Raw genomic sequence first — 13,668 nt, forward strand, 5'->3', positions numbered from 1 at the left:
ACATGCAAATACAAATATTGTATTTGTTCCCGTTTTGTTTTTTTACTTCAAAATAAGATATGTGCCGTGTGCATAAGAATTTGTTCATAGTTTTTTTTTAAACTATAGTCCGGCCCTCCAACGGTCTGAGGGACAGTGAACTGGCCCCCTGTTTAAAAAGTTTGAGGAACCCTGCATTAGAGAAAAGCCTTACAGGGCTCAAATCCTGGCTCAGCTATTTCCTAGATGTGTGATCTCGAGCCAATTCTGTCACTTTTGAGCTTCAGTTTTCTCATCTGTAAAATGGGGATAGTGATGGCAATCAAGTAATCGTAAAGATTACAACAAGCAGTAAATGTGAAGTGCTTGACACAGTAAGTCCGGCATAAATGTTAGCTGTTATTATTAAAACTAATCATGATAATAATAATCATGCAAATAAGGAAGGGGCTTGGTTTCAGACGAGGGGAGAGGGGCAAGGCAAAGGGAAAAAAAAGCATTTGGCCCAGCCAATGTGGCTCAGTGGTTGAGCACTGACCTATAAACCAGGAGGTCACGGTTAGAGTCCCAGTCAGGGCACGTGCCCTGGTTGCAGGCTCAATCCCCAGTGAGGGGCATGCAAGAGGCAGCTGATCACTGATTCTCTCTCATCATTGATGTTTCTATCACTCTCTCCTCTCCCTTCCTCTCTGAAAACAAAACAAAACACAAAAACAGTCAAAATGGGTCCCTGCTGATTCCTTGCGGGGCACACGCTCCCTCTGAGTTTAGTGACCCACTTGGGTCAATCTCTTGGGCTCTTCCTAGTATTTACCCTCGTGAGTGAGACTCAAGTGTGAGCCAATCAGCACATTGTATTTCTCTGGTAACTAATTGGCTCAGAGAGGAGCAGGGCCCCAGAGGCTGTGCCCTCTGCTCCTCCCTCCCTTGCAGTGCTGGTTGCCGTGTGACCTGAGACTGTGCGGTTTGATGTTGCCATCTTCGTGTCTGATGGTACCGCCAGCGACAGGATTACTGTGTATGAAACCCAAAGGTTCCGTGCTGGCCAACTGAGTGCTTAACCTGGGTTTTATTTTTATTTTATTTTTTTAAAATATATTTTTATTGATTTCAGAGAGGAAGGGAGAGGGAGAGAGAGATAGAAACATCAATGATGAGAGAGAATCATTGATTGGCTGCCTCCTGCATGCCCCCTACTGGGGATGGAGCCCACAACCCAGGCATGTGCCCTTGACGGGAATGGAACCCGGGACCCTTCAGTCTACAGGCTGACGCTCTATCCACTGAGCCAAACCAACCGGGGCCTTAACCTGGGTTTTAGATGACAGCAATGACAAAGTGGAGGTGGGGATCAGTTCTACCCACTGTCCACGAGGCCCATCTAGTTCCCAGGATAGGGACGGGGCCCTAAGCTTTGCCACCTTCCTCCTGAGACCCCAGACTCCTGCCTGACAGCGAAGTGGGGGCCCTCCTCCCTTCCTCCCCCCTTTCTCGTTTGGCCTCCTCTGGCCTCCCCTCCCCTCCCTGTTGATAGTGTCCCCCTGCCCCTAGGTTGTTTCCCATGCTGAAGCAGGGCTCCAGCACAGCACTGTGACCACACACATCCAGCAGGCTTCCTCCCCTCTGCAATGCTCGCCTCCTCCGACCAGGGGGCTCAGCTCCAATGGAACACCGGGCCACCTAAGTGCTGGGAAAAGAGTTCCTGCCAAGGGGATGGCAAATGCAAAGTGCCCTGTGGCAGGAATGAGCTGGGCGAGTTAAGAAATTCAACAAATTTGAAGACACCCGTTAGACCAGCGGTTCTCAACCTGTGGGTCCCGACTCATTTGTGGGTCGAACGACCCTTTCACAGGGGTCGCCTAAGACCATCGGAAAACACATATATAATTACATATTGTTTTTGTGATTAATCACTATGTTTTAATTATGTTCAATTTATAACAATGAAAATACATCCTGCATATCAGATATTTACATTACGATCCATAACAGTAGCAAAATTACAGTTATGAAGTAGCAATGAAAATAATTTTATGGTTGGGGGTCACCACAACATGAGGAACTCTATTAAATGGTCACGGCATTAGGAAGGTTGAGAACCACTGCGTTAGACACTCAAATGGAGAAGAAAGCTGTGGGGAGGGGGGGATCAGCGCCGGAGATGTAACCAGTGCTCTGCAGGCGTGCAAATCCCTGGGATTGAACACAACGGAAACTCGAAGAGGAGTCTCAGGACTGAGCCCAGGGATGCTCAGCATTTACTGGGCGGCAACAGAGGGGGAGCCTATGGAGAAAGCTTGATGCATTCGTCTCCCCAGATGTCCCTGACACTTAGCAAAACCCTCCAGGTCCCTCTCAGAGAGGAGAGGAGAATCGAACTTCAGGGTGGAGAGATGAGAGAAAAGGAGCGGATTCAATGCAGCCCTTCGCCCAGTGCCTCCCACACATATACTCACACACACACTCACACACACACACACACATACTCATACACACACACACACACACACACTCACACATACACATACACACACACACACATACACACACACACACCAATCCCCAGCAAGAGGCAGGAATGAGGAAAGAGCCTGGGGAGAGGACAAACCCAGTCAGCCCCTCCTCCTCTCCAGCCCTCCTCTCCTGGGGTTCCGTGTTTCCTCTCCCACCGGGAGCATTCCTCGTCTCCATGGAAACCGCTCCAGCATCCAGAGCTCCCGGCGAGCTCGGCCTTCGCCCGAGAACCTGCAATCCAGCGTTCAGCCCTCAGAGCGGTTTTCTCCCAGTGGCTCTGCGTCCCCTGTCCCTCTGCTTCACCATTTACCGTCTCTGTCTGTCTCTCTAATCGCATGTCCGTTCCTTTCTCTCTCCACCCTTTGCGTCTTCCCTTACGGCCTCTCCACATCCCGCTCTGGGGCTAGTCTTTATGGTGCTCAAGCCTCAGTCTCCACGCGACCTTTGACCGTGGCTCTTCCCTCTTCGGTTTAGATCTCTCGGCATTTAACATCCATTCACCACTCCTCCTCCTCCTCTCTTCCTTTTCTGGCTTCTCTTCCTTCCCTGTATCTGTATCTCTTGGCCCTTTCCTTTCTCTGGCTCTCCCTTTGCACATTCCACATGTACATTCTGAGTGCCAGACACTGTGCACACTGGCAGGCATGGTGTCTGACCTCGGAAGCAGAGCTGTGTGGGGAGGAATAAAATAAAGTCCACACACACTGCTTGGAAGGAAACAGACTAGGTACTGAGACCCTGAATAACGGTGCTCAGAGGGGCTGGCGGTGGAGTCTCCCCCCATCTCTCTCTCTTTCTCTGCCTCCTTGGCTCTGCAGGGTTTTAGGTGGTGGCTATGTGGCCCCAAAGGCTGCTCTGGGAATGGGAAACAACAGAAATCCAGCAAACGGAGGAAAGGAAACCAGAAGGGCTGCTCTGGACCTCTGGGAAGAGAGGAAAAGACCACGAGGACAGCCTACACCAGGAAAAGAGGCAAACCATCAGGAGGTGGAATGACTGCAGGCAAGGCAGCCTTCAGCAGCCCCATTTGCTGGATGAGGAAAGTGAGGCTGAGGTCTTTGGAGTCCAAGTTCAAGTCTCTTGAAAATAATCAGCTGGCTGCTTCAAGCAAGATACAGGCACCAGTGCAGGGTGCAGCATTCCTGATGCTTGGCCTGATCATTCTTCCTGGCGGGGGACCATCCTGTGCATTGTGGGATATTTCACATCATCCCTGGCTTCTACCCACCACACGTCAGTGCCACCACCACTCCCAGTCATAATAAAAATGTCTCTAGCCCCGCTGGTGTGGCTCAGTGGCTGAGCGTAAACCTATGAACCAAGAGGTGACAGTTCAATTCTCGGTCAAGGCACATGGAAAGGTCACGGGTTTAATTCTTGGTCAGGGCACATACCCAGGTAGTGGGTTCGATACCCAGTAATGGTGTGTACGGGAGGCAACTGATCAGTTTCTCTCTCACATTCATGTTTCTCTCTCTCTTCTCTCTGTAAGACCAGTATAAACATATTCTCAATATAGGATTAAATAATAATAATAATAATGATGATGATGATGACAGAAGACTTCCCTAACCTGGTAAAAGAAATAGACATACAAGTCCAAGAAGCACAGAGTCCCAAACAAGATGAACTGATGAACTCAAAGAATGCCACACCAAGACACATCATAATAAAATGCAAAAGGTTAGAGACAAAGAGAGTAAAAACAGCAAGAGAAAAGCAGTAACTCCCAAAGACTGTCAACTGATTTCTCAACAGATATGTTGCACGCCAGATGGGATTGGCAAGAAATATTCAAAGTGATGAAAAACAAGGACCTACAACCAAGATTACTCTATCCTGAAAAGCTATCATTTAGAATTGAAGGACAGATAGAGCTTCCCCAACAAGAAAAAGTTAAAGGAGTTCATCACCACCAAAACAATATTATATGAAATGTTAGAGGGTTTTATTGAAGAAGAAGAAAAGAAGATAAAAAAGTATGAACAATAAAATGGTAATAAATACATATCGATCAACAATTGAGTCTACAAACAAAATGACCAAGAACAGAAACAGACTCATTCAGAGAACTTTTTGTTGATTGCCAGATGGGGGGTGGGAAGGGGGGAGGACGGGATTAAGAAGTACAAATTGGTTGTTATAGAATAGTCATGGGGATGTGAATTACAGCATAGGGAATATAGTCAATAATATTCTGATAACTAGGCTGGGTGCAGGATTTATTGGGATGATCACATATTAAGTTATATAATGTCTAGTCACCAGGGTGTACAAAAATATTTTTTAAAAAGCTTCCCATACCACCCAAATATCCAGGTTTCAGTGACTTAATGTTCTACTTATAGAGAATAATTTCTTAGTCCAGCACTGGATTTTCCTTGTAGTTCTATTTTATTTTGTACAGTAAATATGTACAAGTATAGTGGAAAATTTAAAAACAGAAAAGCATCAAGAAGAAAAAAATCATTTGTAATTTCCCACTGAAAGTTAAATAATAATAATAATATTTGTGTATATAATCTTCCTATATAATATAACTTGTAAAGTAAAATGTAAACATTTTACTTAAAAAAAGGAAAAAAAAAAGATGTACATCACTAATCATTAGGGAAATGTAAATCAAAACTACAATTAGATACCACTTCATACCCAGTATGATGGCTATAATAAAAACCTCAGCTAATAGCAAGGCTATGAGGAAACAGGAACCCTCATACACGGCTGGTGGTAATGCACAATGGAGTGGTCACTTTGGAATACAATGTGGCAGTTTTTCAAAATGAAAACTAGCCCTGGCCGGTTACACTCAGTGGATAGAGCATTGGCCCGAGGACTGAAGGGTCCCAGGTTTGATTCCAGTCAAGGGCGTGTACCTCGGTTGCAGGCTTGATCCCTGGCTCTGGTCAGGACAGTATGGGAGGCAACCAGTTGATGTGTCTCTCTCACATCGATGTTTCTCTCTCTCTGATTCTCCCACTCCCTTCCACTCTCTTTAAAAATCAAGGGGAAATATCCTCAAGTGAGGATTAACAGCAACAATAAAAAATGTTAACTATAAGGTTGCCATTGAGCCACCCATTCCACTCCTAGGTACACACCCAAGAAAAATGAAAACATGTGTCCTTACAAAAACTTGTACACAAACGTTCATAGCATTATTCATAATAGCCAAAAGGTGGAAGCAACCCAGCTGATGACTTAGTAAACAAAATGTGATATATCTACAAAATGGAATACTAGTCACAAAAAGGAATAAAGTATGGATACATGCTACAACATGAGGAACCTCAAAAGCATTATACAAAGTGAAAGATGCCCGTCACAAAGACCACATATTATATGATTCCATTTATACTGGTATGAACTGTCCTGAATAGGCTAATATAGAGAGACAGAAAGTAGATTAGTTGTTGCTTAGAGGCCGAGCAACCTAATGGAGAAATTGTTTAGGGAGCGATAGCTAAAGGGCATGAGGCTTCTTCTTGAATTTATGAAAATATCCTAAAATTGATTGTGGTGATGGTTGCACAACTCTGTGAACATGCTAAAAAAAAAACAAAATAAAACACCCCACCCCACTGAATTATACTGTTATATGGGTGAATTGTATGGCATATGAGTTCTACCTCAATAAAGCTATTATCAAAGAAAGGGAGTGGGCAGTTTAGTCTCTCTCCCCCCACACACCCCCGTCTCTGTCTTTCCACTCATTCTGAGGTCTCCTGCCAACACATGAGTGTGGCTAGATCCCTCCAGCTTCAGTCAACCTTCAGAAGACTGCAGCCCCCACTGAGGTCTTGGTTGCAACTTCATAAGAGACCTTGAGCCAGAATACTCACCTACATTGCTCCCAAATTCCTGTGACTCACAGAAACAGAAATTATAAATGCTTGTTGCTTTAAGCCCTTAAGTTCTGGGGTAATTTGTTAAACAACAATAGATAACTGATTTATGTGTCAAAGTATTGTTTGCATTTGCTTGTATATTTATGGGATTTCTTGGAAAGGATACTCAAGAACTGGGAAGGTCATTGAGGGATGAGGGCAAGGAGACTTACACCTGATTGTATACCTTTTTGCCTTTTGAATTTTGTATCATGTGCATTTATTAAATTTTTCAAAAAGTAAATAAATGTCTGGAAAATTTTTAAACCAAAAAAGTGAACAACTATCTGCTGCTTACAGATAAAGCCTAAACGTTTTACGGTGGCACAGAAAGCCTCCACAATCCGTCTCCCAGTTTCACCTCTCCTTGCCCTAATTGTTTGTAGTCCCCAAAACACAACAGGCTATTTCCTACATCCATGCCTTTGATCATGCTGTCTCTTCTGCCTGGTTGCCTTTCTCCTTCCCTCCCATCCTTTAAGACTCAGCACAAATGCTGTCACTTTTTGAAAGGCTTTCTTGGTTGTCCATAACTGTGTCAGAAGTCCCCTCTGTGCCCCCAGAATAGCCTATGCGTGATTCTAATCATTTCATGTGCCGTACATAGGCGATGATCTGTTTTCTTCTCTGCCTCTTTCATTAGACTGTGAGCTCTCTGGGAATGAGGACCCTTAATCAAGATTCCCAGAGCTGAGCACAGTGCCAGACACACAGTGGAGGCTGGCAGTAAAGGATGGATGTGAGGGGAGGGGAAGAGAGAGGGAAGGGAGTGGGAAGAAGGAAAGAAGGGAGGGAGGGAGAGTTAGGGGAGGAAGAAAGAAAATGAGAGAGGGAGAGAGGAAGGGAGGAAAGAATTCCCCCAATGTGCTCAGCAGTGTTACACACATCAACAAAGACTTAACTGGATGAGTAAAATCCTAAACCAAACCTGAAACAACCAGCAAAAAATGGGGAGGAATGTGAATGCATATTCCTAGCTGTCGTGACAGAAGCTCCCGTTGTGGCTATTCCTGGCCCAGAGGCCCCCGCTGATTAAGGACACACATCTGGAAGACTGGGCGATCTCACCTCGGGATCACCAACCAGCCCTGCTGCCACCTCCACCGTCAGTCTCATCTCCCACTCCATCTCACACACTCTGTTCTCTGCTGTGACTCCTACTATGTGGCACATAGTAGGCACTCAATATTAAAGGAGTTGTGGTCAGAATCATCTCCCTTCTGTGGATAGAGGGTCTCACTTTGTGACCATGAAATGATCTCTTTTCTCTGGGACTCAAGTTTTTTTTTTTATCTGTGAAGTGAAGGAGTTGGACAAGCTGACTGGTAAGACCCTTTCCAGCTGGTAGTTGATGACTTCTCAAGGCCTCTGACCATTAGTCCACACTCTCCCACCGGAGCATTAGGACCCCTCACCAACTGCTTTTCACTCAAACTATGTCACAGAAATAGCAATGACCATGTATTGAGCGTTTATTGTACACCAGGAACCATACTCTGCATTTTACACCGATCATTGTGTTTATTTCTTTCTACCACCTTTGAGGTAGGTACAATAATAATCTCCATTTTACAGATAAGGACACAGATTCAGAGAGGAAAACCTACTTATCCAAGCCCACACAACTGGCAAGTGGCAGACGGGAATTTTAAGTCCTCTGTTCTTCAACCACTATCCCACACTGCCCCCTCAGACCCTCAACCAGGCTTCCAACCTGAGTGTCTACTCCAGCCAGCAACCTCCCCTTGGCTAACCTCACCCCACCCACAGGCAGGCACAGAGTACACAGAGCTCACAGCTGTAACTTGTAACCTTCGTATTCCCTTCCTGGGCTCCGGTTCTAGATCCTTTAGGACTTGTGTTAAGTCTCACCTCCACCCTTCACTAGATGTGTGGCCTTTGGGCAAGTCATTTTAACAGGTGAAGATTAAATGACATAATGAATGTGAAAATGTCTAGCACAGAAGCCGGCACATTGTGTGTTCTAGGTAAATGGGGAAGACCAGGCCACGAGGAGTACAGATGTCCCGAGAAGCCCTCAAAAGCTGACCCCTAACTCCAGAGAGCCACCTGGATCTTCCAGCCTCTCTACTTTGCATTCAACCCTTCTGGCAAATACATCCTGCCTCTATCCCCACCATTCATGCTCCTTTATAAATCCTTGGGCTTTAGAGTCAGAAGAACTGAGTTATAATCCTGGCTCCACCACTTACCACTTGTGTGACCTTGGACAAGTGACTTCTTCCTCTTTGAGGCTCAGTGTGCTTATCTATAAAATATCAATAATTGCCCAGCTGGTGTGGCTCAGTGGTTGAGCGTCGATCTGAGAACCAGGAGATCATGGTTCGATTCCCAGTCAGGGCACATCCCCGGGTTGCAGGCTCAGTCCCCAGTAGGGGGCGTGCAGGAGGCAGCTGATTGATGATTCTCTCTCATCATTGATGCTTCTGTCTCTCTCCCTCTCCCTTCCCCTCTGAGATCAATAAAAAGATATCTTAAAAAATATACCAATAATGGCACCTATTCCATAGGATTGCTGTGAGGATTAGAAAATAGTATGCGTGTAAATGTTTAGCAACTGCTCAAGCATTTAGTAAAGGCTCAGAAAATATTAACGATTTTTCCTGAATAATAATAACAGTCATAGCTGCCTACTGATTAGAGTCCAAACTCCTTGATTCAGTATTGAGAGCCTTGCACCTTGTAGCCCTATTGCTCCTTCCTGGCCTCTCCTCCCTCCTGCTATTTCCCTATGTGGATGTCACGCTCAGTCCAGACGTGGCTTTCCTACCTCTGTGCCTCTGTCCATGATCTTCCTCTCCATTAAGAATGCTCTCCCGCCCTGGCTGGTTTGGCTCACTGGATAGAGCATCGGCCTGGGGACTTAAGGGTCCCAGGTTCGATTCCGGTCAAGGGCATGTGCCTTGATTGCAGGCACATCCCCAGTTGGGGGTGTGCAGGAGGCAGCTGATTGATGTTTCCCTCTCATCGATGTTTCTAACTCTCTATCCCTCTCCCTTCCTCTCTGTAGAGAATCAGTACAAGTATATATAAAAAAAAGAATGCTCTCCCAAACCTCACACCTGTCCACACTCTGTCCTGCTCGAGTCTCACCTTTCGAGTAAGCCCATAGCCTCCTCTATTGTCCTGAGTTTCCACTCTGTCTGCACTTGTCTTACCTAGAGTATCCCTCTTCCAGTGGTCACATGTGACTTCTCTTTGCAGGAATTGACCTTCCTCTACTACCAGTCCACATGTTCCAGGGATTAATTAAGCGGTGGACACCAGACCAAAACTGAGCCAATAAGAATCAGCTCCGGAACTTTCACTGGAACCATTGAGTAACAGGTGTTCTTTTTCAACAGGCATTGCTAAGCTATAGCAATGCAGTTTCAGAGCTGTTAGTAGCTGTATTTAACACCTTTAGGAGAGAAGCAGACTTGCCCTGGCTGTTTTGGCTCCATGAATAGAGCGCCGGCCTGTGGACTGAAGGATCCCAGGTTCAATTCTGGTCAAGGGCACATACCTGGGTTGTGGGCTCAACCCCCATGGGGCGGGGGGGGTGCAGGAGGCAGCCAATCAATGATTCTCTTTCATCATTGATGTTTCTATCTTTCCCTCTCCATCTCTCTCTGAAATCAATAAAAATATATATTTTTAAACATGTTAAAGAGAGAAGCAAGCTTAAAAATAAGCCAATACAGAGGAACAAAGAAATGGAGAGAGACATATTTTAATGGCATTATTTGATCATCTACATCCATCCATGCCTGAAACCAGATACTCTTGACTTTTAAGTTATGTGAATCAAAAACACTACCCTCTTTATTACTTAAAATTTTTAAAAATTGCCGAAACCGGTTTGGCTTGGTGGATAGAGCGTCGGCCTGCGGACTGAAGGGTCCCGGGTTCGATTCCAGTCAAGGGCATGTACCTTGGTTGTGGGCATATCCCCAATAGGAGATGTGCAGGAGGCAGCTGATCGATGTTTCTCTCTCATCGATGTTTCTAACTCTCTATCTCTCTCCCTTCCTCTCTGTAAAAAATCAATAAAATATATTTTAAAAAATTTTTTTTAATTATTTTATTTTTAGAGAGGAAGGAAGGGAGAGAAAGAAACATCTATGTGAGAGATTGAACCTGCAACCTAGGCATGTGCCCTGACCAAGAATCGAACTTTCAACCTTCTGGTGCACAGGATGATGCTACAAACAACTGAGCCACACTGGTCAGGGATACTCTATATTATTTTTATTTATTTAAGCCAGTTTGAGTTGGGTTTCTGTCACTTGCTAGTGAAAGACCGCTGACCAATATAGTGATCTAACTAGATGATAACTTGAGAGCAGGAACTGCATTTTATAGCCTTATAAAATGCTCTCAAATCCTTGGGGACAAGGATGATCTTAGTGTCACAGCACATAGCATAAGGATGATCACAAAGCAGGTAAGGAATAAACTCAGAAATCTCTAAGCAAAATGGAATCAACTGCTCAACTCTGATAACGGCCCTCAGGGATGGGACAGTAGCACAAGAGAAAGAGCATTGGGCTAGGAGTCAATACTAATTTACTCACTTACTGGCTGTGTGACTTTGGGTAAAACCATAATTTCCCTAGGCTCAGTCTCTTCTCTCTAAAATGGGGGCAGGAGGCCTAGCCTGTGTGGCTCAATGGTTGAGAGTAGATCTATGAACCAGGAAGTCACAGTTCGATTCCTGATCAAGGCACATGCCCAGGTTTCGGGCTCGATCTCCATTGTGGGGCATGCAGCAGGCAGCAGATCACTTATTCTCTCTCATCACTGGTGTCTCTCTCACTCTCTCCCTTCCTTTCTGAAATCAATAAAAATATGTTTAAAAATTAAAAAAAAAATAAATGGGGGGCAGGGAAAGGTGGTCTTTGAAGGAGCTGATCTCTAAGATCCCTGAAACTCTATAATTACATAGAGGTTGTGGAACAGTTCACCCAGTCCCCCAGAGTAAACCCACTTGGATTACAGAGAATTAAGAGGCCAAGAGGTCAGCAACCCATCTGCAAACTCCAAATTAAGGTTGAGGAATTGGGGGATCCAACTGAGCATATATTCTTTCCAATTTGCCTTTGGAAGAAGAATAGAATTTAAATACATAAAATCATGTTCTGGGTACCACTGAGATATATGGAGAGATATGTCCCATATCCTAACAATTCCCCTTTCCTACCTGCTTAAAAAAAAATCTAAGTTGAATGGAGTGAAAAAGCCCAGAGGATGTCCACATCTGAATAAGCACTGACTTGTTCAAAGTAGTTCTTTTGGGAGTTTGGGCAATTCTTCCAGTGGCACAGTACCTCTTGCCTGCATCTGTAGAAGTCCCCTTGGAAAGCAAACCAGCCTCAAGATTTTGCCCTCACTCCTTGGCTTTCATCCCAAGTGACAACTGTCAATTTGATCACCCATCCTATTGTCCACACTTGTCCCTGAGTGACTTCCAGCCATTTCCAAAAATCATATTCCTCCTTTAAAAGATGGGAGTTTCCCCTCTCAATGTTGACCTTCAAGAGAATACATCCCATGCACCCAAGATAATTCCCTACAACGTTTTCAGCAGTGGAAAAATTGACAAGTGAGAACGCACTTCCTCCAGGGGACTCTTTTGAAGGGGCCCACACTTGTTGAATGCTAGCCCTGGCTGGGTAGCTCAGTTGGTTAGAGTGTCATCCTGAGATGCCCAGGTTGCAGGTTTGATCTTCAGTCGGGGCACACATAAGAAGCAACCAATGAATGCATGAAAATAAGTGAAAGAACAAATTGATGTTTCTCTCTCAAATCAATCAATAATAATTTTAAAAAAACAACAACACTTGTTAAATGCTCTGAGGTGCTTATTTTGAAAAACTATCTCTGTTGCAAGATCATCATATTTTCCCTTCTCCCTCTCACCCTGGAGGGCTCCTGATTTTTTCCTAGCCTTCATCAGCCCTCCTCCCCCATCTTCTGGCCCCACTTTTCCTAACCCAACTCTCTTCCCTGCCTGCAATTAGGCAAATGCCCAAGTTGCTGAATCTTCAAAATCCGTCTTCGATCGAAAGGCGGGCAGGCGTGGGGGACTCTAATGGATCCTGAAAAACTGTCTCAGCAATTTTTATTCCCAAAGGCCCTTCTCCGATTCTTAGGGTAAGATGTCTGTCTTAGCCAAACATTTCAGAGGGTCCTAGGAATTCATTCCCATTTGGGCACAGCACCAGAACCCTCCTCCCTGCATTGAGTGAGAGTGGGGAATGGAGATCAGTCCTCCAGGGACCCATGTTGCCAGGTGCTGCCAACCACCCACACTTCAAACACTGAATAGACACTATGGGCAGCCTCCTCCTATATCTTAGCACAGCACTTTAAAGTTTACAAGGTACTCATTTGTTCTTGGAATCCTCTCCACTGTCTTACAGATGAGAAAACTGAACCCCAGAGAAGTAAAGTGAAAAATCCAAGTTTATGATGTCAAGAAGTTACAGGTCTAAGTCAGATCTCTTGAGTCACCATCTCAAGTTTTTTTTCAATACAACAAACATCGTTCACACCTAGAGTCACTCCTCATTCTGGTCATTATTTCCCCTAAAACAGCCAACAGAGTGTCTCAGGGGCTCTCAGAGACTCTACCATAACTCTAACCCACCCATAAACGCAGTCCGCCCATATCCAACCCCTCAGCCCCAAAGACCCATTTCTAAGGCGTCTCTCTCATAGAATTCTCCCCTCACGGCTGAGGGACAACCGAAGGTGTGCTTTTAGACGGAGGAGCAGAATCTGTCTCTGATTCCTCTAAGAAAGGGTGCTAGAAGGAGGGAGCCGCTTCCCCCAGCTCCTGCTCTAGGGGGTCCCGCCCCCGCCCCTCCCCTACCTGCCAAGAGCTGCATCCAGGCACAGATCTTGTAGACCGTGGCGGTGTTGCAGAAGAAGAACAGCGAAAAGCAGGTAATGCAGCCGAGGATCAGCACCATGGAGAGCAGCACGAAGAAGGCGGCCGCCTTGAAGGCGCCGGACGGGATGGTGCTGAAGTCAGTGAACGAGCCGCGGCAGGTGAGCTCGCGGCCCGTCAGCCCGCTGCCCACACAGTAGTGGAAGAGGCCGAAGTAGCCGGGCTTGGGGGTGCTCACGCTGTCGCCCACCCAGTAGGGCTGGATGAAGACCACCACGTTGATGATGGCGAAGCAGATGGTGAAGATGGCCCATAGCACGCCGATGGCCCGCGAATTCCGCATGTAGTGCTCGTGATAGAGCTTGGAGGCCTCCTGCGAGGGCAGCATGGTGC

At 45.7% G+C, this 13,668-nt stretch overlaps 1 protein-coding gene across 1 annotated transcript in view; it reads right to left on the reverse strand.

The window, feature by feature from the left end:
• The window catches only part of LHFPL4 (lipoma HMGIC fusion partner-like 4), a 23,749-nt gene extending 10,086 nt beyond the window's left edge, over window positions 1-13,663 (reverse strand). The window contains exon 1 of the mRNA XM_006758225.2: window positions 13,258-13,663. Coding sequence (XP_006758288.1) covers window positions 13,258-13,663 — 406 coding nt within the window. The remainder of the gene's footprint in view (window positions 1-13,257) is intronic.
• Between the last annotated feature and the right edge of the window lie 5 nt (window positions 13,664-13,668).

The sequence above is a fragment of the Myotis davidii genome, unplaced genomic scaffold (genome assembly GCF_000327345.1).
Source record: "Myotis davidii unplaced genomic scaffold, ASM32734v1 scaffold73, whole genome shotgun sequence".
NCBI lineage: Eukaryota > Metazoa > Chordata > Mammalia > Chiroptera > Vespertilionidae > Myotis > Myotis davidii.